The sequence below is a fragment of the Antedon mediterranea genome, chromosome 9 (assembly GCF_964355755.1).
Source record: "Antedon mediterranea chromosome 9, ecAntMedi1.1, whole genome shotgun sequence".
NCBI classification, from domain to species: domain Eukaryota; kingdom Metazoa; phylum Echinodermata; class Crinoidea; order Comatulida; family Antedonidae; genus Antedon; species Antedon mediterranea.
Genome location: NC_092678.1, coordinates 20,003,047 through 20,030,383, shown reverse-complemented (window position 1 = coordinate 20,030,383; position 27,337 = coordinate 20,003,047). Strand labels below are relative to the sequence as shown.

At 34.5% G+C, this 27,337-nt stretch overlaps 2 protein-coding genes across 4 annotated transcripts in view; both read right to left on the bottom strand.

Annotated features, from left to right (window-relative positions):
- The window catches only part of LOC140059179 (ras association domain-containing protein 1-like), a 39,718-nt gene extending 30,127 nt beyond the window's left edge, over window positions 1-9,591 (bottom strand). The window contains exons 1-3 of one of the 3 annotated variants that reach the window (XM_072105033.1): window positions 9,401-9,590; window positions 7,036-7,059; window positions 3,576-3,994 (exon numbers count right to left, since the gene is read on the bottom strand). In XM_072105033.1, coding sequence (XP_071961134.1) covers window positions 3,576-3,933 — 358 coding nt within the window. In that variant the 5' untranslated portion in view covers window positions 3,934-3,994; window positions 7,036-7,059; window positions 9,401-9,590. Of the gene's footprint in view, window positions 1-3,575; window positions 3,995-7,035; window positions 7,060-9,400 lie in introns of all 3 variants that reach the window. The other 2 variants (XM_072105034.1, XM_072105032.1) reach the window with 2 other exon arrangements.
- A 2,333-nt stretch (window positions 9,592-11,924) lies between these two features.
- LOC140058302 (uncharacterized) lies at window positions 11,925-26,155 on the bottom strand. Its single transcript, XM_072103865.1, has 12 exons — window positions 26,122-26,155; window positions 25,439-25,600; window positions 25,062-25,295; window positions 24,489-24,650; window positions 24,114-24,347; window positions 23,873-23,964; window positions 23,258-23,525; window positions 22,932-23,153; window positions 22,257-22,511; window positions 22,038-22,120; window positions 12,287-12,491; window positions 11,925-12,174 (listed from the first exon to the last, which is right to left on the bottom strand). The coding sequence occupies exons 1-12, from the start codon at window positions 26,153-26,155 to the stop codon at window positions 12,026-12,028; spliced, it is 2,100 nt and encodes a 699-aa protein (XP_071959966.1). The 3' UTR covers window positions 11,925-12,025.
- Between the last annotated feature and the right edge of the window lie 1,182 nt (window positions 26,156-27,337).

Here is a 27,337-nt window from a genome sequence, read left to right as displayed (position 1 = left end):
AACGTTGTTAATGTTAAATCAACAATATAACGTTTAAAAGTCGATATAGTAAATAGTAAAATACGGTATACTGTAATGAATGAGCAAAAAGAAAATAAATAAAACACCAATAACCAACTTTTGCAAAACATTATCATTTAAATAAATCATTCGAACATGATCGGTTTCTTTTACATGAAGTAATTTCTACCCGATAGTTATTATTAGACAAGAAAAATACAAATTTAAAAAAAATAAAAAACACAAAAAAGGCTGTAAGTTCTGTAACATACTGAAACAGGAAAATGAAAAAAGGGAAATTGGAAAACATGCCATTAGATTTGATTCTGAACAATGTCTTTATCAAACAGAATATCATAAATGGAAAAGGAAGTAGTACAATAGAACCTAATTAAGGAAAAGCCTACTTCTTGCAGTTAGATAATATCATTGAATATTAAAAGAAGCGGCAAATAGACACCAAGTGTACTGTATGGTGTAGAGCACATCCTGCAGATGTTCATGTTACAATGACTTGTTGTATTCAATCATACAGTATTTAATACCAAATTGATTTCAACTACAAATGAAAAGTTTATTTACTCTACATTTCTATTTTTTTTTTTTCTTTAATTGATGATTTGATTTGCTATTTTTGGCTTTCTTGTATCTCACTTGATTATGTTTATTGTATCTTTTCTGGTGGGTAAGCCTAAAGTTCTTTGAACTTATTTGCCCACCAGCCACACATCTTTCTTATATATGTTTATTGTTACTTAATTATCATATTCATTTTAGTGTGGAAAATCAATAAAAACAAACAAGCAAACAAATTCAATGCTTGTATCCTACAGTAGGCCTTTACTTACATTTGCCTTTCTCTACCTATGTTTTACAAAGTTGGTACCTGGTATACCAGGTCAAAACACAACTGCGCTGATTACGGCTGCAACATTTATGAGATTATGTTGTTGATGTGTTTGATTGAAAACAATTCTGGGGTAATAATCAGAAGCGCATACAGTACTGTTCATTAGAGGCTTTGCATATTAAGCAAGTCTATATAAGATCAACATATTATTATTATTACTGTATCTTCGGGTATACCTGTTTAACCCTAGCTTAAGTTGTGCATGCTTCATTTACTCTCTATTCTTAATTCTGGCCCCGAAACCTTGACTCAGAAATACCGGGATGGTGTCCGGCGGGGGATAGTTTTACCTTAGTTAAGCATAGTTAAGCTTAGTTACATTTTTTTTTCACATTATTGATTGTCTCCATCCCCGAAACCTCGACTAAGAAATACCGGAATGGTGTCCGGCGGGGGATAGTTTATTACCATTAGTTAAGGTCCTATGTAAAGCACCTAGAGGGGTCAGTGATCCATTAGGCGCTATATAAATACTGTTTATTATTATTATTATTATCCCACTTCAGGTCTAATCCCAATCCCTACTTTATGTCTGATTTCACAAACAGGCATCCCTGCTATACTGTAGGTAGTCCTAGTATTGACTTTTGGTCTGGATGTACTGTAGACCTCTCTCTAGCAAGTTCAGATGAGTTTTTACAAGAAAGCTTACCAATCATTTTTACCTGAACCATGGTTTCTCCGGGTATAGTCCCACCACCAAAAATCGGCCCGATTTCATGTTCTAGAGGGGTTGGGATTATACCAGAAGATGTAAGGTATTACTATTTGTAAAATGTTGTGTAATCATACAGTACATCTGTTATTAATTTAAAATACAAAATCAACCGTGATGCTGTACTGTACGTTCATGAACTTCGGATAATCAGGATATTCTCTGTGAAACCTGAATTACTTCCTAAAGGAGTTGTCACATGCGAAAAACATACTGTACTTTTAAAAATAGGTACATTAGGTAGCAATCACATGGCAATATTATTTGTTTTGTTTAAATTTTAATGTGTCCAACAAAATGCACATGACTTGATAATTATACGCTGGAAAAAAACCCCTTGTGATGCTTCTAAAAACAAAGTTTATGAGGTTTTTTTTTAAGGCAATGGCACTTTATTTTGGGCATGAGAAAGTACTGTGCTAGGGCTTTGAAACATATCCCCAATGATTGGTAAGCAAGAATTTTTAAACACAAAGCAACACTGTACCACTACAATTTATTTTTAAATTGTTGTTTAGTATCCTAAACATATTTGATTGTTATAGAAAAAAAAGAAGGAAAAAATACTTTACAGTCCGAGTGAGTACTGAAAACAATCTTCCAACGAAAAAGAAAATCTTTTTATTATTTTATAATAGAAAAAAAATGTATTTCTTTTCTTTTGAAAACGAATCAAAACTTTAAAGAAGTTTGTATTATTTATTATTAATTATAGAATAGATCATTATTGCATTAATACTGTACATTCAGACAATTTACAAATATTAATTTTATCACTGTGATGTGACTGTAGAGTTTTTTTATGGCCATATACTAAACACTAAGTGAAACCATTGATTTTTATTGTATAAATGTATCAGAAATAGCACAATACAGAGAGTTGAAAGGTCAACTTGACTGAATCTGGTTGTATGCAGACAAAACCACTCACCTACTAACTGCAGTACAACAATAACCAAAATGAAAGTATTCAAAATTGAGACAGGATGCTATTATATTAGCAAGAAAACACAATCAATATTATATTTTGTTTATTCAAATGAAATGTTTACTATTCTGTACAGTAAACTATACCATTCTGTACAGTAAACTTTACTATTCTGTACAGTAAACTATACTATTCTGTACAGTAAACTATACTATTCTGTACAGTAAACTATACCATTCTATGCCATTTTGTACAGTAATTTACAGTATGCTAGTTTGTACAGTATACCATTCTATACAAAGTACTTTAAAATAAAATACAAAACCAATATTTATATAATTCTTTAATATTTAATAATAGTAAAAAAAGACTTCGCACATGATCTAAAAGTCAGTACAGTAGACCTACTGTAACACGAGTGGTATGCAAAATTACTTATTCTTTGTCAAACTGTGTGGATTTATAGCAGATTCATTGATACTTTAGTTGATACCAACCAGCATAAATAATTTCAATAATATTACTCAACAGGAAGACTAGAGTATACTGTAGCTGTACTGTTACCAGTGTATGTACAGTATGTATGTATTTTACAACAATAAAACAATGCTTTCAAAGTCCTCTTGGACAGCCGGGCCGGAACACCTTTGCGATTTCAATGGAGACAATTACTATTAAGACTATGGATTTTATCAAACTGATAGTAGAAATTGCGTTCCTACTATTCCTCCAGATACAGTACAGTTTAGTTGATGTGACATGTATGAAAGTGACTGTTCAGTATAAAACTTTCTTTAAAAATCGGTAGTAATTAGTATTCAGTAGAACCTCTTTTAAAGATACCTTCAGGACCAAACAAAGTGTCCCTTTAACAATGGGTGTCCTTTGGATAGGGATTGGCTGTAGTGTTGATTTCACAGAAAAATGTCCCCTTAATACGGGGTATACAAACTACTGTATGGTGTGTTCTACTGTATTCCCATGATTACAAATTAAAACATTTTAAAATAAATTGTACTTACGTTTACATCGGAAGCTCTGTGCATAAAATCCCCAGATGAATGCCCCGCATTTATCGCACCACGTCGGATTCGTCATTAACCGTATCGGTACAAAGTCGTGTCCACTGTCTTTCTCGTTCTTGATACCGTTCTTCTTTCTGTGTCTCAGTCGTGACTTGTCTGAATCGCTTGTTTGTTTCACCATTAACTTTTGGCGCCAGCCTAAGAAGTACCCCATGCCGCTAAGGAGTCCGCCGTTACTCGACGCAGCTTCAATGATCTCATCGTCGTGTTCGTGCGTGATACCGTTCTCACGCTCCAATGTCCGCATCTCTATATATTCAGACATTTTTGTCCATATATCGTGTAGAGTACTCATTTTTGGTGATGAGAATTAGATTGATTGGTAGAGAGAAACAAGGACAGAATAAGGACAGCACCTAGAATCAAAACAAGAGTATAACAATGAAATATTATTATTATTTTAAAACAAAAAATACTGTATTAGTACCAAAAAAAAGTAAGGTTTATCAGAGGGCACCATAATGGGGTTATGGATTATGGCCATATGATACTCCCATTTAGAGTGAGGTGCCTTTAAGCAGACTATCCTATTTTCAGTTGGGATGTTCCATTAAAATTGTTCTTTTGTCTCTCTCTGGCGTGGTTTATGCAAGTCATAAAGGTAATCCACATTCTAAATTGATAAGATGAACAAGTTGACAACAGCATTCAAAATAACGAATGCCTTTAAACATAGAATTGCAATGTACTGTAGTGTAGTCATGATATCTTAAAGTTTTAAGAATTGAAGGAAGCAGCCCAGAGTAGTTTGAAAATGATGGCTTTTGTCTAAAATCCCCAGCCAGCCACGTGTAGCGAGTGGCGTTAACAATAGCAATTCTGCCTAGTCTATTTCACATGCAAATTCATACAGTACGTCAGTCTTATGCCGTACACGTCATTGTGAACATACTGTATTGCCTACTGTATACAACTCATCCACCTATACAGTAGCTTACTTTTCACCTAGTAGCACCAACCCTAAAGTATGAAGACAACATACCCTTTTAGGGAAGACCTTGCAACTACTGTTTTTACTATTTTCAAATTTTAACACCCAAAGCTTGCTACACACTGCACCATTAAATCATAAATGCATCTCTTTAACCATTTGATATTTTTATCTTAATGACTTATTGGTGTGATATTATCTCAACCAGTATAAAATTTAAATTATTATCCTTGGAAGAAAGTAAGGGTAGTGCAGAACATTTCAATAAGAATTGTTTTGGAAGATAACCAAACATAATGTTTGTGGAAAAGATTTTAAGGGGAAAGTTTCTATTCTGTGATTTCTACTAATAACTGTCAAAAGAATGTAAAAGAAACCCTTTACAGTGTGTTCATCACTGGACTAATGGTCGTGAGATCGTGGGTTCGAATCCAACTCTTGTCGTATTGCTTGTATCCTTTGGCAAGGAAATTATGTTGTGTACAACTTGTTGTGTACTTTACGCTGATACCAGCCTGCAATATGGGAGTGTTTCCATACGTGTTTGATAAAAAAATGACCGGGGTAATAAATATGTACAGCTCTAAGAAATTTCACAACATTATGTGCTTTATAAATCCAGGATATTTATTATTTGGAACTGCATTGTGGTGATTGTGGACCCATAAAGGACGTACTCCAATCTCTGGAAACAAACATACTAGACTAACATTCATGATTATTCCTAACACCCTTTGCAGCCACATTTTTTTAACAGACGGGGCAGCATGAGCATTCCTACTTATGACAGGAATTGATCAGTTAGGCCTACATGTCCCATATTGTTGCAGAAAATAAAATATTGCAAATAAACTGGCTGGATGCTACCATCATGTTGTTATAACATGACCTACTGTACTTCAGAAAGGAAACCAATGCTGGTTAATAATTTATTACCGCAGCTCAGCAGCTGTGTGTGTGAACAGGGCTTTAGTGATCACTGTAGAGTGCCTCAGTTGCTATTGGTTCTTGAGTTGTGGGAGTAAAATTCCTGGAGGATTAATAAGGCTTACTGACAATATGGACAGACTGTCTCATTACTGCATACCTGATTTTTTTACAATCATTAACAAATTTACTATACTGTAGTTAGTAGTAGTACTGAAGGCTTGCTTTTTTTTCCAAAAATATAATTTAATCCATGCACCGATCAATAGTAGGTTCTTAATGGAGCATTCTGTAAAAAGTAGCTCTACTAAACACAGCATTATTTTAATTGTTTATTATTAAAGCAAAAACCAATTATGACAGTCAATCATAAGTTAATCTAAATCTACAGTAAATCTCAATGTTTTGAACACTTTGTGTCCTGACAACACAATAAAAAGTAAATACTGTAGTCATTTTAGAATCAAGTCACCATACACTACAGTACGCATTAAATGAGTGTGCTAATATTCATACAAGAGTAATAGTCTGATTATAAAGTATTACAGTAACTATTATTAATGTAATGCAATGCAACACTTGATTATCAAAAGCGGAAAGAATATAGAGAAAAGTACAGTAGGCCCTATTCCTGAACTGACATACACAGGGAAAAATTTCATTGTAAAATTTTATTTAGCAATATTGCTAATCAAACTGATTTTTTAGTCCAGGAACATAGTTTTGTATTGTATTTTTGCTATACAATTTTAGAAATGTGTAGCAATAAGGTTGTTTTGTATAGCTTTTTGCTATGCTACACTGGCGAAATTATTCCCTGATACAGTACATTAAGCAGGGGCGGAAACAGAAAATGTATAGTGGGAGTTATGGGGAGGATAGTGAATGTTTATGAAATGTGATGGTACAAATAATTTCATGAGGTGAGTCACAGATGAAATTCTATTTTCATGAGGCGAAAATAGAATGTTATATTTCACTAAAATGGAATTATTTGTACCATCGGACAAATATAAAAACGTTATTTGTTTTATAAGTAGATTCTTGTCATTGTCATTGTTCTGATATTGTTATTGTAAAGGATAGATCGTGCCATGTGCGTCACTACCTCGTTTCACGATATTGCTATTGGATTTCAAAATGACAGGAATGTATTAGGTGTTATAATAAAACATAAATATACTCTACACAAGAAAACACACTATTTAATTGGATTTAATAATTCTCCAAACAGTATAAGTAGGAAACTTTGCTTGCTGAGCCAGTTGAATTAGCCCCTGGTAAAAGTTGGTTACTGTCATGCATGCAGTAATGGAAGGTATGCACATAACATGATCTCAATTCAAAGCAAGAGTTCAACATTAAAGCCTTGTCTACACTTATCAAACAAGTGTGATGTGCCCAAATATTGTAGTGATGTGCTCAAATATGGTAATAGTGACAATCAGTATCATGTCCATACAGTATATATGGCCACATCACATTTTGTTGTCACATAAAGTTTGATAGTGTAAACAGAACTTAACAAACTATACTTACCCATTGTATAATGTTCTATGAAAACTATGATTGACAAACAAAACGAAGATAAAGTAATTTAGTAGACTGCAGTGCTCATTACAATAGCTATAGCATATCAGTACTATTTAACTGTGATGAGAAACAGTATGAAAGGCTGTCACACTCACAGATTCCAATGGCGTGTTGCAACTGTACTGTATATTGCTATTGTTACAACAACACATCTTTTTGGGAACGAAGCACAATTGATTTTGTCTAGTTCCTATTTTCTGTGTGTAATCAATTGAATCAAAAACCCTACATATCACCTGATCAAGTTCAAAGTTGAAATTTTGTCAAAGGAAATAAAATCATAAATGATTGCTTTAAAATACTGTAAAAGGAAACCAACAGATGTTTTATTAACAGTATACAGTTGTTTATCAAAACAAACATGACAGGATTCTCTGAAATTGGTAACTACAGTATAACCCAGAAAACTGGCGCCATAGCATTGTTAGTTGCTGTAGAAGGCTTCATAGACAACCCCATTCAGGAGTTGGGTAGCTGAGTGGTTAGAACACTTTACTGTCATACAGAGAGACCTGGGTTCAATTCCCGACCACTCAATTCAATTCAAGTCAATTTCTTTATTGCTGCAAATGCCATCAAGGGCTAATATCCGCTTAAACATACTACATCATACCAACATCATACATATTTACATTTAAAATTTAAACACATAAAAATTATAGTCATTTAATACTACTGTAGTGGTTATTATTATTTTTAATTATTGTTATTGTGATTATAGTTATTGTTATTATTTTAATTAATAAAAGAGTAATAAATTGTAGGTCACATCTTAAGGGCAGTTTTAACTTTAAATGAGTACCTGGTTGAAAATACTGTAGGTAGGATAGGTGGTATGAAAAGGAACTGGCCACCTAACCAGATAACCCAGAGGCTTCATAAAGTGAGTTCCTAATAACAACTCATTCTCCTGTATGTTCAGAAATAAAATATGACCTTTAGTTCTTCTGGATACACATACAGTACTGTAGAGGACACTATCCCTGAAGGGCAAAATTTCACTACAACCAACTTATACAGAGTGGACACCCCTGTATAAAGAGAATACTTTTCATTTCATGGTATTGTCTACAAAAAACATTAAAATCAGACTTTGGTAGAAAAAATAAAGAAAAAAAAATGAAAAAATAAACAGTTAAATTTGACTATTAAATGTGACTTTAAAATATATTCAACAAACATTTTTTTTATCAAGGAAACAATTTACTGTATCTGTATGCCTATATAACTATATAACTGAATTTGCCTTTAAATTGCTTGCCTTACTGGATGAATTGCATTTTCCTATACAGTAGTACTGTAGTATAGCATGTACAGTACAACTGCTGTAGGAAGTGGTTTAATTCAACCGGCTGACATTGGGATTAAAAGTAATAACATGTGATGTCTGGTTGGATCTTCTTACTATCACTGAGTGATATATTGTTATTCAACACATGGGTTAGGCTGATATATAGATTAATAAATCATGAAACATTATAATATTCAGTATTCATTATTCAACTTCTATATTTTTTTTTCAATAATACTTAGTCAGTACATGGAGGTATAAAAATAGCCTCCATGGTCAGAATAATTCAATTAATAATAGGCCTACAGTAGGCCTAGTAAGTATTTTCTTATTTTTTATTATTATCATTAGGCCTACTGTAATGTTTGTAAATAATCAATGTATATTTTATAATTAATATTTTTTGTAAAAATCACTGTACTTCCTTACACACGTTGTTATGGTTATTAATATTATTATTAATTATGAATTTAGCCTACTACTTACTAGGCCTACGCTTGATTGAATAAAGTTCACAAGAAAAATGAATAACTAGGCCTCTAGGCTAGGCCTACTATACAAGAAAGACACTCACGCATAACATTGTCATCTGTACTGTATGAATGAATATGTACGGCAGCATGTTGTTTCAATATTATAATTATTAATAAATTCTCTTCATTCATATCATAATGATATGATTGTTTATAAATTTGTATTCATATTGTAATGACTTAACCAAGCAAACATGGCCTATCTGTCTACCTAGGCCTGATTGAATAAAGTTACTAAAAATAATAGTAATTTGGTTACAATGGTTAATGTCATGGCTAGGCCTTCTTTGCTAAGAGATAGGGCCTAGGCCGAAGTTCCATGAGAGTATACCCATCCCTCCACGCCGACGAAAAACCTCATACACGTACCACCACGACACACGATCCGAGCGCCAGAGAACAATGAAATGTGTAAACATACACACAAATCAAAAGTAAATGGATCCTTTCTAATATTAATCAATCACAAATATCTAACTAAACTTACCGAGAAATAGAGGGTATATATGTTATACAACGATATATTACAAGCACGTGGTGTTTCTTCATAGAATTTAATTCTTTTGAACAACAAAACTTTCAGAATAAACAACAAAAATATAATATCGTCCACTCATTTATTAATATCCATCGTCTCATGAACCGGAAGTACCTGCTGTTAAAAAGTTCATCGACCAGTAAAAAATAGATGGCGCTGTTTTATTTTTTACCTCCGCCAAGGAGGTATAATGTAATCGATCGCGTGTGTGTTTGTCTGTTTGTTACTTGGCCAAATTGAAAATTGGCCAAGTATGTTGATCGGTGCGGTTTGTGTGTGTGTGTGTGTGTTTGTTTGTTTGTCATCACTCTAGCGCTCACAATTTTGATTCGAATGACTCCAAATTACTACCATACATCACCTGGTGCAAGAACGACACTGCCCAATTTTGGTTAAAATCTGGACCACGGTCCCAATTCTGGACCACTTTTAAAAATTATTTTCAGACCTGCTAGTGTTAAAAGATAGGACAGAATTATCAAAAGCCGGTGAGCAGTCTTAAATTAACAAGTAAACTAAAATTGCATTTTCTCGAGAACTACTTCTCCAAAAAACTTCATTTTTGTACAAGTGGCAAGAGTTATAATTTGTGATTTGTAATTTTAAAACATAAGTTGATTTAATAATAATATACAGGTTTTTTGATGCGAATAGTTTAAAAAACCTAATTCTTTTAAAATTCACCCGTTTGTTTGTCGCGTTGCTGTTCTATTGTTAGTCGACTGAAGCGCTATTGTTAGTTGAACATAACCTTGACACCAAACTCGTATACACATGATTGTAGTGAAATTAGCCTAAATCATACAGCATAACCCACACACTTTTGGTAAAAATTGGGTCAATGTCAGGAGGCCAATTTTGATTTGGCCAAGTATTACTCAAAAAGTAATTACAAGGTCTTTACCAAAATGAATGTACAATAGATATGTGGTCAAGGACCATTCCATTAAATTGTGGGACCAATTCGGACAACAGTCCTAATTCTGGACCACATTTTAGTATACTTTTCAGACCTGCTAGTGTTAAAAGATAGGACAAAATTTGTCAAAAAGCCGGCGAGCAGTCTTAAAGTAACAAGTAAACTGTAATTGCATTTTATCGAAAACTGCAAGTCCAAAAAACTTCATTTTTGTACAAGAGGCAAGAGTTATAATTTCTGATTTGTAATTTTAAAACATAATTTTATTTATGTGCACGTTTTTTGATGCGAGTAGTTTAAAAAAACCTATTTCTTTTCAAATTCACTCGTTTGATTTTCGCGTTGCTGTTCTATTGTTAGTCAACTGAAGCTATTGTTGTTGAAAGGCTTGTTACATAACCATTACGCCAAACTCGCATACACGTCATGCTTGTATTTAAATTAGCCTAAATCAGAAACAGCATTAAGTCACACACAAATATATACCGTATATATTTCTTTTTTACCGGAGAAATCTTATGTAGGAGAATTTTACAGTGGGCGGAGGTATGCCCTCTCGGAGTGTCTTTCTAGTTTTTAAAGTTATCAGAGTGACAAACAATTCCATCTTTCCTATACACCTTTCCTACAGAACTATTGCATAACAACGAACGGCATACCAAACCGTTTTGTACACCTGCGATGGAATTATATATTTAATTTCTTTTAATTTTTGTTTTAAACAGAAAGGTGGACATATCTGTGAACCCCAAACACAGTTTCTCGCATAGCTTTAAATCTATTCCACCGACCTGTGTGGGAATTGAACCCAGGACATAATTATGTGTTGTCAACACGACGCTCAGGCGACTGAGCTAACTGGTCATTTTGGTTTTGACAAGGTTAATATGTATGACGTAGAATTACGTAATACACGTATAAATAGACTATTATCAGCTGTCCAGTCATGTACTACTTTGTGGCGCAACAAGTCATGCTCAGGTCGAGTGCTCTCAGCTCTGTATTAACATAAAAAAAATTAATAAAATGCAGTGACTTTATTATTTTTATTTTATATCACTGTTCTCCACTAGAACCAAATTGGGTCCACTTGCGCATGAGAACAGACGTGTATTAACATACGAATGAAATATTTTATTTCCATATTATCTGTGCTCCACTGGCGCAAGATTGGGTCCACTTGCTTACAATGTATAGAACATACAAACAGATATTAAAGTTCAGTGACTTAATTATTTTCTATGTTATATCAGTGTGCTCCACTGGCGCCAAATTGGGTCCACTTGAGCACAGTACATACGAAAAGATATTAAAGTCAGTAACTTATTTCTATTTTATATCAGTGTGCTCCATTGGTTTCAAATTGGGTCCACTTGAGCACAGTTTATTAACATACGAAATGAGATATTAACATTTAGTGACTTTATTTCTGTTATATCGCTGTGCTCCCCTTGTACCAAATTGGGTCCACTTGAGATATATATCACAGAGAAATAAATAAAATTTAAAACAAAGTTTACAATATATATCAAATTATCATTTATTATTGCACAACTGTAAAATTCATAAAACAAACATATCAAATAATGTATCTTTATCGTAAAATTAATATTGAAATGATTATAATTAGTCCATTGTAAATATGATTAAAGTATTCAGTAATTGTATTGGTCTATCGTAGCATCATGATCGGTTAAGTTTGAATCATCATCTGCTGTAATGTCAGCCAGTGATGTCATGTCAACTACTATTGGTCGGCAATTTGTTTCCTCATCATTGTCGACGTCTTGTAGCTCGTGTTGGTCTAAATATTAAAATGAATGAATATTTTTAGTACTCATGAGGCCCTACTAATAGGGAAGAATTTGTAAATCGTAGACAAACAAATCAGCTATTAAAAATAAAAATAAACTTACCAGGGTTAATATTCGATGATTTCATAGCAGCCTTAGCTGCTAATCTCTGGGCGATAGCTCTCTGCCTCACCCAGGCATCTGGTTCTTCGTCGCTTGGGTCTGTAGGTCCCATGTCTATCCAGTCATAGTCACTTTCCACTCCATACTTATAAAATGCTTCATCCATTTCGTCATTCTGTTCCTGGATGCTTTTGCAATCTGATGCCTATAAAAAATTAAAACATAGTAAATAAAAAAAATAAAATAATATGGACTATGGATGGTACCGTGGTACTACCAGTCGCCTAATGTGGGGTTGGGCATAATCGTATAGCATCCGCATAATAACGTTTTATGTAGTGAAGGTCAGTGTCCTGTTGTTTGGTAGCCTAGATCGTCTTTATTTTGCTTAAATTTTCTTTTTCTGGTTTTTGCTTTTGTTGGGAAAAAATTATTTTTGGGAAGCAGAATTTGTTTTCCTCTTTTTTGACATTCATTAAACTGCGTACATTGAAAGAGGCACATGCCACTGCCTGTGTACATGTTTTTGTGGGGCAGGGTCTATGAGTTACTTACAAAGTGGCCACCTGCCATAGTATTTCCTTTCAATCTGAAGAAAGTGTCTCCATATTCTGACCATCGATCTGTACAAGTATAGGTTGTGAGGTCTAGGAGGAGGGGGAGAGCAAAAACAAATTGGGTTATTGATATGTTATAATATAGATTTCTAATTGTTAATAAATATAACAGTTTAGGAAATCGGTTGGTTAGGCCGCCTATCAATTGGCTTAGGCATAAAGGTAGTGTATGTTCTTACGGTCAGTGTTGTTCTCGTCTTGCTCTATGGCTTGACATTTTGCAACTGCAGTGGCTAGGACATCTTGTATAAATGTAGCTACAAGCTGTTTGAGTTGTACATCCTCATTATTGTTGCTCTTGACTGCAAATTGTGATGTCTCACAGGTACACGTGTCTAGTTTTTGTGTCGATCGCAGATGTTTTGCGCTTGTTAATTGTAATGAGCCATTAAGGCCAAGAGTGAGTGAGTTGCCTGTGATAAAAGTTTTTTTCAAATTAAACTTTAATTCAAAAGTAATATATTCCAACAGCATACTAATATACACTAAAACAAATCATGTGGGATGTCCTAAAGAAAATATTAGATGATAAGCTATAATGCAAGGCTGGCCTACCTGCAGTTGGATGATGTGCTTCATTGTTATGAACAGTGGCCAGTTGTTCTGCCATTACTATTGACAAAGTTTCTTCCACAAGACTTGTTGCCAGATTGTCAAGCTCGACATCCTCATCAGAGGTGGAGGTTTCAGCTGGCTGCTGTGCTTCAGTTGCCTTGTCTATAAAGATATTATTACAATTATTTTGATATGTCTAAAATTATAATCAATTATTATACAATTCTTTTATGATTAAGATAAAAAAAAAGACTTTATTTAAAAAAAATTTAAATAACCGTTATTCATCATCAAATTCTTTATCTAAAAACAAAACAAGAAAATTAAATTAAGAGACGAAAAGAAAAAAGAAAAACATGAGCTATATATTTTGTCCTTCAATTCTGAGAACAAATCTAAATATAAATGTGAACAAGAATTTAACCAATTATTATAAAAAAGATGAGAGATTGGTTTATTTATTGAGGTGGACTGTGGTGGGTGTTGGGGAGAGGTTGGCATTAGGTACACATGCTCCAACTTTGATGGCTTAAACTACTTTTCGATATCTATTTATGCTAGTGGTAGGCCTTTTAATTGGCTTAGGCATGATGGTAGTGTATGTTCTTACGGTCAGTGTTGTTCTCGTCTTGTTCTATGGCTTGGCATTTTGCAACTGCAGTGGCTAGGACATCTTGCACAAAGGTAGCTGCACGCTGTTTGATTTCCATATCTTCGTCGTTGATGCTCTTGACTGCAAGTTGCGATGTCTGGCAGGTGGACGTGTCTAGTTTTTGTGTCGATCGCAGATGTTTTGCGCTTGTTAGTTGTAATGAATCATTCAGGCCAAGAGTGAGTGAGTTACCTGTGATAAAAGTTTTTTCAAATTAAACTTTAATTCTAAAGTAATATATTCCAACAGCATACTGATATACACTAAAACAAATCATGTGGGATGTCCTAAAGAAAATATTAGATGATAAGCTATAATGCAAGGCTGGCCTACCTGCAGTTGGATGATGTGCTTCATTGTCATGAACAGTGGCCAGGTGTTCTGCCATTACTATTGACAAAGTTTCTTCCACAAGACTTGTTGCCAGATTGTCAAGCTCGACATCCTCATCAGAGGTGGAGGTTTCAGCTGGCTGCTGTGCTTCAGTTGCCTTGTCTATAAAGATATTATTACAATTATTTTGATATGTCTAAAATTATAATCAATTATTATACAATTCTTTTATGATTAAGATAAAAAAAAAAGACTTTATTTAAAAAAAATTTAAATAACCGTTATTCATCATCAAATTGTTTATCTAAAAACAAAACAAGAAAATTAAATTAAGAGACGAAAAGAAAACAGAAAAACATGAGCTATATATTTTGTCCTTCAATTCTGAGAACAAATCTAAATATAAATGTGAAAGAGAATTTAACCAATTATAAAAAAAAGATGAGAGATTGATTGGTTTATTTAACGAGGTGGACTGGGGTGGGTGTTGGGGAGAGGTTGTCTTTAGGTACACATGCTCCACATTTGATGGCTTGAATTACTTTTCGATATCTATTTATGCTAGTGGTAGGCCTTTCAATTGGCTTAGGCATGATGGTAGTGTATGTTCTTACGGTCAGTGTTGTTCTCGTCTTGTTCTATGGCTTGGCATTTTGCAACTGCAGTGGCTAGGATATCTTGCACAAATGTAGCTGCACGCTTTTTGAGTTGTACATCTTCGTCATTGGTGCTCTTGACTGCAAGTTGAGATGTCTGGCAGGTGGACGTGTCTAGTTTTTGTGACGATCGCAGATGTTTTGCGCTTGTTAGTTGTAATGAGTCATTCAGGCTAGGGGTGAGTGGGTTGACTGTGATAAAAGTTTTTTCAAATTAAACTTTAATTATAAAGTAATATATTCCAACAGCATACTAATATAAACTAAAAAAAAAAATATGTGGGATGTCCTAAAGAAAATATTAGAGGATAAGCTATTATGCAAGGCTGGCCTACCTGCAGTTGGATGATGTGCTTCATTGTTATGAACAGTGGCCAGGTGTTCTGCCATTACTATTGACAAAGTTTCTTCCACAAGACTTGTTGCCAGATTGTCAAGCTCGACATCCTCATCAGAGGTGGAGGTTTCAGCTGGCTGCTGTGCTTCAGTTGCCTTGTCTATAAAGATATTATTACAATTATTTTGATATGTCTAAAATTATAATCAATTATTATACAATTCTTTTATGATTAAGATAAAAAAAAATGAATTTATTTAAAAAAAATTTAAATAACCGTTATTCATCATCAAATTGTTTATCTAAAAACAAAACAAGAAAATTAAATTAAGAGACGAAAAGAAAACAGAAAAACATGAGCTATATATTTTGTCCTTCAATTCTGAGAACAAATCTAAATATAAATGTGAAAGAGAATTTAATCAATTATAAAAAAAGGATGAGAGATTGATTGGTTTATTTAACGAGGTGGACTGGGTTGGGTGTTGGGGAGAGGTTGTCTTTAGGTACACATGCTCCACATTTGATGGCTTGAATTACTTTTCGATATCTATATGCTAGTGGTAGGCCTTTCAATTGGCTTAGGCATGATGGTAGTGTATTATGTTCTTACGGTCAGTGTTGTTCTCGTCTTGTTCTATGGCTTGGCATTTTGCAACTGCAGTGGCTAGGATATCTTGCACAAATGTAGCTGCACGCTTTTTGAGTTGTACATCTTCGTCATTGGTGCTCTTGACTGCAAGTTGAGATCTCTGGCAGGTGGACGTGTCTAGTTTTTGTGACGATCGCAGATTTTTTGTGCTTGTTAGTTGTAATGAATCATTCAGGCCAAGAGTGAGTGAGTTGCCTGTGATAAAAGTTTTTTCAAATTAAACTTTAATTCTAAAGTAATATATTCCAACAGCATACTAATATACACTAAAACAAATCATGTGGGATGTCCTAAAGAAAATATTAAATGATAACCTATTATGCAAGGCTGGCCTACCTGCAGTTGGATAATGTGCTTTATTGTTATGAACAGTTGCCAGTTGTTCTGCCATTACTACTGACAAAGTTTCTTCCACAAGATTTGTGGCCAGATTGTCAAGCTCGACATCCTCATCAGAGGTGGAGGTTTCAGCTGGCTGCTGTGCTTCAGTTGCCTTGTCTAAAGAGACATTATTACAATTATTTTGATATGTCTAAAATTATAATCAATTATTATACAATTCTTTTATGATTAAGATAAAAAAAAGACTTTATTTAAAAAAAATTCAAATAACAATTATTCATCATCAAATTCTTTATCTAAAAACAAAACAAGAAAATTATTTCGATATCTATTTATGCTAGTGGTAGGCCTTTCAATTGGCTTAGGCATAAAGGTAGTGTATGTTCTTACGGTCAGTGTTGTTCTCGTCTTGTTCTATGGCTTGGCATTTTGCAACTGCAGTGGCTAGGACATCTTGTACAAATGTAGCTGCACGCTTTTTGAGTTGCACATCTTCGTCATTGGTGCTCTTGACTGCAAGTTGCGATGTCTGGCAGGTGGACGTGTCTAGTTTTAGTGTCAATCGCAGATGTTTTGCGCTTGTTAGTTGTAATAAGTCATTCAGGCCAGGAGTGAGTGAGTTGACTGTGATAAAAATTTTTCAAATTAATCTTTAATTCTAAAGTAAACAGCATACCCTATATACTGTATACAAATCTGTGGTGTCCTAAGGAAAATAGTAAATGATAGGCTATTATGCAAGGCTGGCCTACCTGCAGCAGGTGAAGATGATGATTGATTGTTTGAACTTCCATCTATTGGTCTATAGGATTCATCTTCTACATCTCCTGTTGCTGCTGCTACTACTGGGGCTGGGGGTCCTGCTGGTAAGACTGCTACAACTACAAAAAAAGATACCAATATGAACAATGCAGGGCCGTAGTTAGCATGAGGAAGAAGAGGCGCTCGAATTATCTCTGAAAATTTCACAACCCAGCCCACTAAGAAGCTGAGTTCATATTTTATATAATATAATTATATTAAAAGCATATTGCTTCGTCTGATTTTAACCTCTCGCTACGGCCTTGCAATGCGTGAAGATAGAGTGTTGGTTGGGAAGGGATATCAACTAGGCTAGATAGGGCACAGCCTAAAATACTAGCCAGGCCTCCTAGCTAGGTAGGCTCTTATACTCTTGGGTAGCTTAGTATAGGATCGCCTAGTGAGAGGCCTCGTAATACTAAACTATTAAACTAATAATAGTTAATACTAGGCTAGTCTAGCCTATAATAGTAGGCCTAGCCCTAGCTAGAGGCTAGCTTTCTACTAGCTAGTACTAGGCTAAGGCCTAGGCTAGCCTAGTAGTAGGCCTCTAGGTTAGGCTGCCTAACCTATAATTCTATATACTAATTAGGCCTACCTACCCTACTAGCCTAGGCTAAAGCTATAGAGAGGCTAAGCTAGTGTAGCTGGCTAGAGGCTAGCCTAGCTAGGGCCTAGATGACTAGCATTAGGCCTAGCCTAGAGAGTCTAGACCTACTACTCTAGCTAGGCCTGAGCTGAGGCTAGGCTAGCCTCAGGGCAGGCTCTAGGCCTAGCTAGGCCCTCTATAGGCTAGGCTAGTACTAGGCCTACCCCTACTGTAGTAGGCTAGTAGTAGTACCGCTACCTAGGCCTAGCTAGGCATGTTTTGTGGTTTTGGCCAGTAGGCCTACTGCTTCTACTACTAGGCCTAGTAGGCCTATAGCTAGCCTAAGGCCTAAGCTAGTACAAACTACCACGTCCACGGATCCGACCCCCGATCAACCACCGACTCTCGACAACAAACACACCCCACACACTCGCAACGTATCACGATTTTTTTTTCATTTTATGACGTAATTAAGCGCCTAACTTTACACCAATAGCATTGTGATTATAATACAGGCCACGCCCCCCAGAGCAATTCATTGTTTTACATACGTCACACCGCTTTTTGTGATCTCGTGACGTGAGAGGTCAACTAAGACCGCGCTGATGCTCTTTTACGCGACCATTTTATACGCACCACTACAAGTTCAGTAACTACGGTTACATAAACAACAAACATTATTGTAACAATAATTATGCCATTTTCCCATAGTTTTAATACTTTTAACCTTATCTTTTTAAAGTGTAAATAGGCCTACCAAAAATGTAAAGAAAACAACACCAGTTACTAATTAAGTGCGCAGATCATTGTAATATAACCTAAATTAGGCATGGTGCCTAGATAGGATAACTTGCCTAAAGTTAGAATCAGACTAGGCCTATGTTGTAATGTAACGTAATTAACTTACCTATTCTTGTTCTACGTAAACATTTGGGAAGGCGGAGTTTAATTCCACAACAAAGAGAAATAGGCATATCAATTAATTTATTAAAATACTTCCGAAAACGGTTGTAAAGACTGGAAAAACGACCGATATTTATCGGGCTATTCACCAGCCATCCGGCACAAGCTGTCGCTAGTTGCCATTTGAGGTTTTGTTTCGTGCGTACGTTTACATTTCTATCCATGGTGATTGTGTGACGTCATGCAAAGCGCACCGACATGTCATACGCATACCCCAAGTGCGGCACAAAGAATGTTTGTTTTTTAAACATTAATGTTTACAAACACAAAAATAATTTTAAGAAAGTGTAGGTATAAAATGAAACATGGCCTATGTGTTATATTATTAATTTATACGATTTATTGAAATCGTCTACAAAATTAATGAATTATTAAATCTAAGTTATATAGTATATATCGTTTTCCCCATTTAAAAGAAAAGCAAAACAGGACTTTATTTTTTTTATTTATTTTTTTCTGTTTAAATGTCTTAATCTAATTTAATTTAATGTCTGTGTTCATAATCTTCGTTTCAAGATTTATAATTATAAATCTAATAATTTTTTAGGTATTTTTAACTGTTGCGGTTCGCAATTTAAATGTTTTTTGAACGGTATTATTATAAACATGTTATCGTTGTGTTTTTAAATATATATTTGTATTATGAACCCGTGCACTGTTGGTTGTAAGAATAAAGAATAAAGTACAGCATTAAGTTAGTACAAACATACAATTCATTGAAATTCTATAGAGTGCTCTCGGGCATAATTATAATTAGTCATGTCCCGGGACCGGACCACTCATAGCCACCACGGATAAACTGTGTTCATCAGTGCTTCTGAATGGATGACTTTTGGGGGAGCGGCTGGGACGCTAGAAGACCAAACTCAGTACCGTTTCGATTAAGATCATTCGGGAAATGTTCTCATGCCATAAGAAGAATATTCGATATAAGCTCGTAAAAGGTATGTTACTAACAACAGACAAGTGGACATCAATTAAAAGTTGTTATAGTAAATCACCAAATTTACAGATACGATCTTACGCATCCACGGAGTTGTAGATAATTTGATTAGTGAGTGATTGTCCCCCTCACTTTTGAAAGGCAAAATCGTTAAATTATTGAAATGAAATATAAAGTAAGACTTCTTATATCGACATATCGTATGTAATTTCTGAAAATACAGTATCTACATACAAATAAAGATTATATATTTTGTGTGAATATATACCCAGTGGGGCATCAGGACCAGTGCTTAAAAAATGCGTAACCTAATTGTATTCTTCTGGGTGGAATTTTTATGTGTTCAGAAATCGATTGAAACGATCTATAAATTACTCAAAGAGCCGAGCTTTCAAGTGGGCTTTCCCCCATCCCCCTGGTTCCCGACCTGGGCCCTTGGTTCGCTCGCAAAGTATTTCATTTTTATACATCCCTTCACCCACTATTAAAAACGGATCTGCGACGATGTTGTCACTGTGCAAAAATAAACTAATTTAAATGTGGAAATTGGGCCGGAGAATTTTGTCAAAAAGGTATTTAAAAAAAGTGCAAGAACTGACGACTATGGATGGACAAACGCCAAGTGTTTTGGTGAAAAAATAAGTCTTTGAAATAGTAAAAATAAGAAACAAGTCCATATACATGGTTGCAGTCGTGTGCTCAAGTTAGTATTTACCGACCAACCGACCGACCGTTGAATGCGACTAAAAATAAAGTAAAACAATAATAATATTTTCATACAATAACAATAAGTGATCTTTTTATTATAAAATATCACCTAATAAAAGAAAAATAAAATAATAATAATAATAATGCCAGAAATGGTAACTATGTCCTCACATCGTGAACCGAATGTTGGGCCTAAGTGCTGTTAAAAAGTTTATCGACCGTTAAAAATTATTTTATGCAGAGCCATATATATATATTTATATGGCTCTGATTTTATGTTGTCAGAGTGTTATTTTTGGTTTTTTTAACAATAATCAGAGAAGCCTGAATTAATTAATATTTTAAATTCTCTCAATAATTTTAACATTTCTGTCATTTCATCTTACAATACTAGTATTCAAAAATTTTATTTATTAAATTATCAAAATTATTTAAAAACTGAGTTTAGCGGTTTTATTGATTTTTTGTTTTATATGAGAATAAGGATATAATTAATATAGAACCAATTAAAATCATACAGAATTGACAATAATGATTTGTAGTACTTTATGTGTTAATTAGGTGAAATTCTTATCTTATTTATAATTATTATAATAGAAAGTACTTCAATGTAGGAAAGTAAAAAGATTTCATTAACTATATTAAAATCAAAAGCCCGAAAGAGAAATAAATAAAATTAAAAACAAAGTTTACAATATATATATCAAATTTTCATTTATTATTGCACAACTGTAAAATTCATAAAACAAACATATCAAATAATGTATCCTTATCGTAAAAATTAATATTGAAATGATTATAATTAGTCCATTGTAAATATGATTAAAGTATTCAGTAATTGTATTGGTCTATCGTAGCATCATGATAGGTTAAGTTTGGATCATCATCTGCTGTCATGTCAGCCAGTGATGTCATGTCAACTACTATTGGTCGGCAATTTGTTTCCTCATCATTGTCGACGTCTTGTAGCTCGTGTTGGTCTAAACATTAAAATGAATGAATATTTTTAGTACTCATGAGGCCCTACTAATAGGGAAGAATTTGTAAAGCGTAGACAAACAAATCAGCTTTTAAAAATAAAAATAAACTTACCAGGGTTAATATTCGATGATTTCATAGCAGCCTTAGCTGCTAATCTTTGGGCGATAGCTCTCTGCCTCACCCAGGCATCTGGTTCTTCGTCGCTTGGGTCTGTAGGTCCCATGTCTATCCAGTCATAGTCACTTTCCATTCCATACTTATAAAATGCTTCATCCATTTCGTCATTCTGTTCCTGGATGCTTTTGCAATCTGATGCCTATAAAAAATTCAAACATAGTAAAAACTTTAAAAAAATAATACGGATTATGGATGGTACCGTGGACTCTAATGAAATGTTGTGGGGTGGGGCATAATCATATCGCATACGCACAAAACGTTTTATGTACAAGGATGGTCATTGTCCTGTTGTTTGATAGCCTAGATCTTCTTTATTTTTAAATTATTTTTGGGAAGCCGAATTATTTTTTCACTCTTTTCACATTCAGTAAATTAAGTACATTGAAATAGGCTCATGCCACTGCTTGTTGTGTACCTGTTTTTGTGAGGTCTATGAGTTACTTACAAATTGTCCACCTGCCATAGCTGTATCTCCTTTGATTCCGAAGAAAGGGTCTCCGTATTCTGTGCAAGTATCGGTTGTGAGATCTAGGGCAGGGTAAAAGGAAATTCAGTTACTGATATGTTATAATATAGATATCAAATTGTTAAAAAATATAACAGTATAAGAAATGATTGGTTAGGCTTAAATGAAAATTCATATGAATGAAAAGTCATATTGTACCTTTCCTCTGATCTTTCTCTACTGTATCCGTGTAGGCTGATTCAGGTGGCTGCTGGGCATCAGTTGTCTGCTGTTTTTCAGTTAGCAGGTTGGTGGTGGCAAGATTTTCTGCGACCTTTGACAAAACATCTTGAACAACAGAATTTGAAAGCTTGTCGAGCTCCTCATCCTCCTCAGAGATGGAGGCTGCAGTTGTTTGCTTTTCTGCAGTTGTCTGCTCTGCTGCAGTTTTCTGCTGGGCTTCAGTTGCCTTGTCTATAGAGAAATTTGTTTGATAATTATTACAATTAATTAATATTCTAAAAATTATACAATAATAATAACAATTATAACAACAAATCATGAATATTTATCTTTTTTTATTCAAATTTTCTTTAATCATAAAATTTTTCGTCGAAAAACAAAGCATGAAAAGGAAATTAAGAGATGAAAAGAAAACAGAAAAAGATGAGCTTAATATACTGTCTCCTTTAAAAATGAGAATGAACAAATGTAAACAAGAATCTGTTTAAAAAAACAAAAGATGAAAGATTGATTTGTCTATTTAACTGGGTGGGTGTTGGGAGAGAGGTTGGCTACAGGTACACACACTCCTTTTTTACAGCTTAAAACTTCTTTTAGAAATCTACAAATAAATACTGTATGTTATCAATTGATGATAGTGTATGTTCTTACGGTCAGTGTTGTTCTCGTCTTGACATTTTGCAACTGCAGTTGATAGGACATTTTGTACAAAGGTAGCTGCTTGCTGTTTGAGATGCACATCTTCATCATTGGTGAACATGACTGCAAGTTGTGATGTCTGGCAGGTGGACGTGTCTAGTTTTAGTGTCGATCGCAGATGTTTTGTGCTTGTTAGTTGTAATGAGTCATTCAGGCCAAGAGTGAGTGAGTTGACTGTGATAAAAGTTTAATATTTATATAATATATACTAAAACAAATCATGTGGGATGTCCTAAAGAAAATATTAAATGATAAGCTATTATGCAAGGCTGACCTACCTGCAGTTGGATGATTGTTCAGCTCCTCATCATCATCACAGATGGAGGCTTCAGTTGGCTTACCAGGGTTAATATTCAAAGATCTCCTTGCAGCCTTGGCTGCTAATCTCTGGGCGATAGCTCTCTGCCTCACCCAGGCATCTGGTTCTTCATCGCTTGGGTCTGAAGGTCCCATGTCTATCCAGTCATAATCACTTTCCACTTCATACTTATAAAATGCTTCATCCATTTCGTCATTCTGTTCCTGGATGCTTTTGCAATCTGATGCCTATAAAAAATTCAAACATAGTAAAAAAAAAAATAATAATATGGACTATGGATGGTACCGTGGTACTACTAGTCGCCTAATGTGGGGTTGGGCATAATCGTATAGCATCCGCATAATAACGTTTTATGTAGTGAAGGTCAGTGTCCTGTTGTTTGGTAGCCTAGATCGTCTTTATTTTGCTTAAATTTTCTTTTTCTGGTTTTTGCTTTTGTTGGGAAAAAATTATTTTTGGGAAGAAGAATTTGTTTTCCTCTTTTTTGACATTCATTAAACTGCGTACATTGAAAGAGGCACATGCCACTGCCTGTGTACATGTTTTTGTGGGGCAGGGTCTATGAGTTACTTACAAAGTGGCCACCTGCCATAGTATTTCCTTTCAATCTGAAGAAAGTGTCTCCATATTCTGACCATCGATCTGTACAAGTATAGGTTGTGAGGTCTAGGAGGAGGGGGAGAGCAAAAACAAATTGGGTTATTGATATGTTATAATATAGATTTCTAATTGTTAATAAATATAACAGTTTAGGAAATCGGTTGGTTAGGCCGCCTATCAATTGGCTTAGTCATAAAGGTAGTGTATGTTCTTACGGTCAGTGTTGTTCTCGTCTTGCTCTATGGCTTGATATTTTGCAACTGCAGTGGCTAGGACATCTTGTATAAATGTAGCTACACGCTGTTTGAGTTGTACATCCTCATTATTGTTGCTCTTGACTGCAAATTGTGATGTCTCAAAGGTGGACGTGTCTAGTTTTTGTGTCGATCGCAGATGTTTTGCGCTTGTTAATTGTAATGAGCCATTAAGGCCAAGAGTGAGTGAGTTTCCTGTGATAAAAGTTTTTTCAAATTAAACTTTAATTCTAAAGTAATATATTCCAACAGCATACTAATATACACTAAAACAAATCATGTGGGATGTCCTAAAGAAAATATTAGATGATAAGCTATAATGCAAGGCTGGCCTACCTGCAGTTGGATGATGTGCTTCATTGTTATGAACAGTGGCCAGTTGTTCTGCCATTACTATTGACAAAGTTTCTTCCACAAGACTTGTTGCCAGATTGTCAAGCTCGACATCCTCATCAGAGGTGGAGGTTTCAGCTGGCTGCTGTGCTTCAGTTGCCTTGTCTATAGAGATATTATTACAATTATTTTGATATGTCTAAAATTATAATCAATTATTATACAATTCTTTTATGATTAAGATAAAAAAAAAAGACTTTATTTTAAAAAAATTTAAATAACCGTTATTCATCATCAAATTGTTTATCTAAAAACAAAACAAGAAAATTAAATTAAGAGACGAAAAGAAAACAGAAAAACATGAGCTATATATTTTGTCCTTCAATTCAAGAGATAAAAAAAGATGAGAGATTGATTGGTTTATTTAACGAGGTGGACTGGGTTGGGTGTTGGGGAGAGGTTGGCTATAGGTACACATGCTCCACATTTGATGGCTTGAATTACTTTTCGATATCTATTTATGCTAGTGGTAGGCCTTTCAATTGGCTTAGGCATGATGGTAGTGTATGTTCTTACGGTCAGTGTTGTTCTCGTCTTGTTCTATGGCTTGGCATTTTGCAACTGCAGTGGCTAGGATATCTTGCACAAATGTAGCTGCACGCTTTTTGAGTTGTACATCTTCGTCATTGGTGCTCTTGACTGCAAGTTGAGATGTCTGGCAGGTGGACGTGTCTAGTTTTTGTGACGATCGCAGATGTTTTGCGCTTGTTAGTTGTAATGAGTCATTCAGGCTAGGGGTGAGTGGGTTGACTGTGATAAAAGTTTTTTCAAATTAAACTTTAATTATAAAGTAATATATTCCAACAGCATACTAATATAAACTAAAAAAAAAAATATGTGGGATGTCCTAAAGAAAATATTAGAGGATAAGCTATTATGCAAGGCTGGCCTACCTGCAGTTGGATGATGTGCTTCATTGTTATGAACAGTGGCCAGGTGTTCTGCCATTACTATTGACAAAGTTTCTTCCACAAGACTTGTTGCCAGATTGTCAAGCTCGACATCCTCATCAGAGGTGGAGGTTTCAGCTGGCTGCTGTGCTTCAGTTGCCTTGTCTATAAAGATATTATTACAATTATTTTGATATGTCTAAAATTATAATCAATTATTATACAATTCTTTTATGATTAAGATAAAAAAAAATGAATTTATTTAAAAAAAATTTAAATAACCGTTATTCATCATCAAATTGTTTATCTAAAAACAAAACAAGAAAATTAAATTAAGAGACGAAAAGAAAACAGAAAAACATGAGCTATATATTTTGTCCTTCAATTCTGAGAACAAATCTAAATATAAATGTGAAAGAGAATTTAATCAATTATAAAAAAAGGATGAGAGATTGATTGGTTTATTTAACGAGGTGGACTGGGTTGGGTGTTGGGGAGAGGTTGTCTTTAGGTACACATGCTCCACATTTGATGGCTTGAATTACTTTTCGATATCTATATGCTAGTGGTAGGCCTTTCAATTGGCTTAGGCATGATGGTAGTGTATTATGTTCTTACGGTCAGTGTTGTTCTCGTCTTGTTCTATGGCTTGGCATTTTGCAACTGCAGTGGCTAGGATATCTTGCACAAATGTAGCTGCACGCTTTTTGAGTTGTACATCTTCGTCATTGGTGCTCTTGACTGCAAGTTGAGATCTCTGGCAGGTGGACGTGTCTAGTTTTTGTGACGATCGCAGATTTTTTGTGCTTGTTAGTTGTAATGAATCATTCAGGCCAAGAGTGAGTGAGTTGCCTGTGATAAAAGTTTTTTCAAATTAAACTTTAATTCTAAAGTAATATATTCCAACAGCATACTAATATACACTAAAACAAATCATGTGGGATGTCCTAAAGAAAATATTAAATGATAACCTATTATGCAAGGCTGGCCTACCTGCAGTTGGATAATGTGCTTTATTGTTATGAACAGTTGCCAGTTGTTCTGCCATTACTACTGACAAAGTTTCTTCCACAAGATTTGTGGCCAGATTGTCAAGCTCGACATCCTCATCAGAGGTGGAGGTTTCAGCTGGCTGCTGTGCTTCAGTTGCCTTGTCTATAAAGATATTATTACAATTATTTTGATATGTCTAAAATTATAATCAATTATTATACAATTCTTTTATGATTAAGATAAAAAAAAGACTTTATTTAAAAAAAATTCAAATAACAATTATTCATCATCAAATTCTTTATCTAAAAACAAAACAAGAAAATTATTTCGATATCTATTTATGCTAGTGGTAGGCCTATCAATTGGCTTAGGCATAAAGGTAGTGTATGTTCTTACGGTCAGTGTTGTTCTCGTCTTGTTCTATGGCTTGGCATTTTGCAACTGCAGTGGCTAGGACATCTTGTACAAATGTAGCTGCACGCTTTTTGAGTTGCACATCTTCGTCATTGGTGCTCTTGACTGCAAGTTGCGATGTCTGGCAGGTGGACGTGTCTAGTTTTAGTGTCAATCGCAGATGTTTTGCGCTTGTTAGTTGTAATAAGTCATTCAGGCCAGGAGTGAGTGAGTTGACTGTGATAAAAGTTTTTCACATTAATCTTTAATTCTAAAGTAAACAGCATACCCTATATACTGTATACAAATCTGTGGTGTCCTAAGGAAAATAGTAAATGATAGGCTATTATGCAAGGCTGGCCTACCTGCAGCAGGTGAAGATGATGATTGATTGTTTGAACTTCCATCTATTGGTCTATAGGATTCATCTTCTTCATCTCCTGTTGCTGCTGCTACTACTAGGGCTGGGGGTCCTGCTGGTAAGACTGCTACAACTACAAAAAAAGATACCAATAT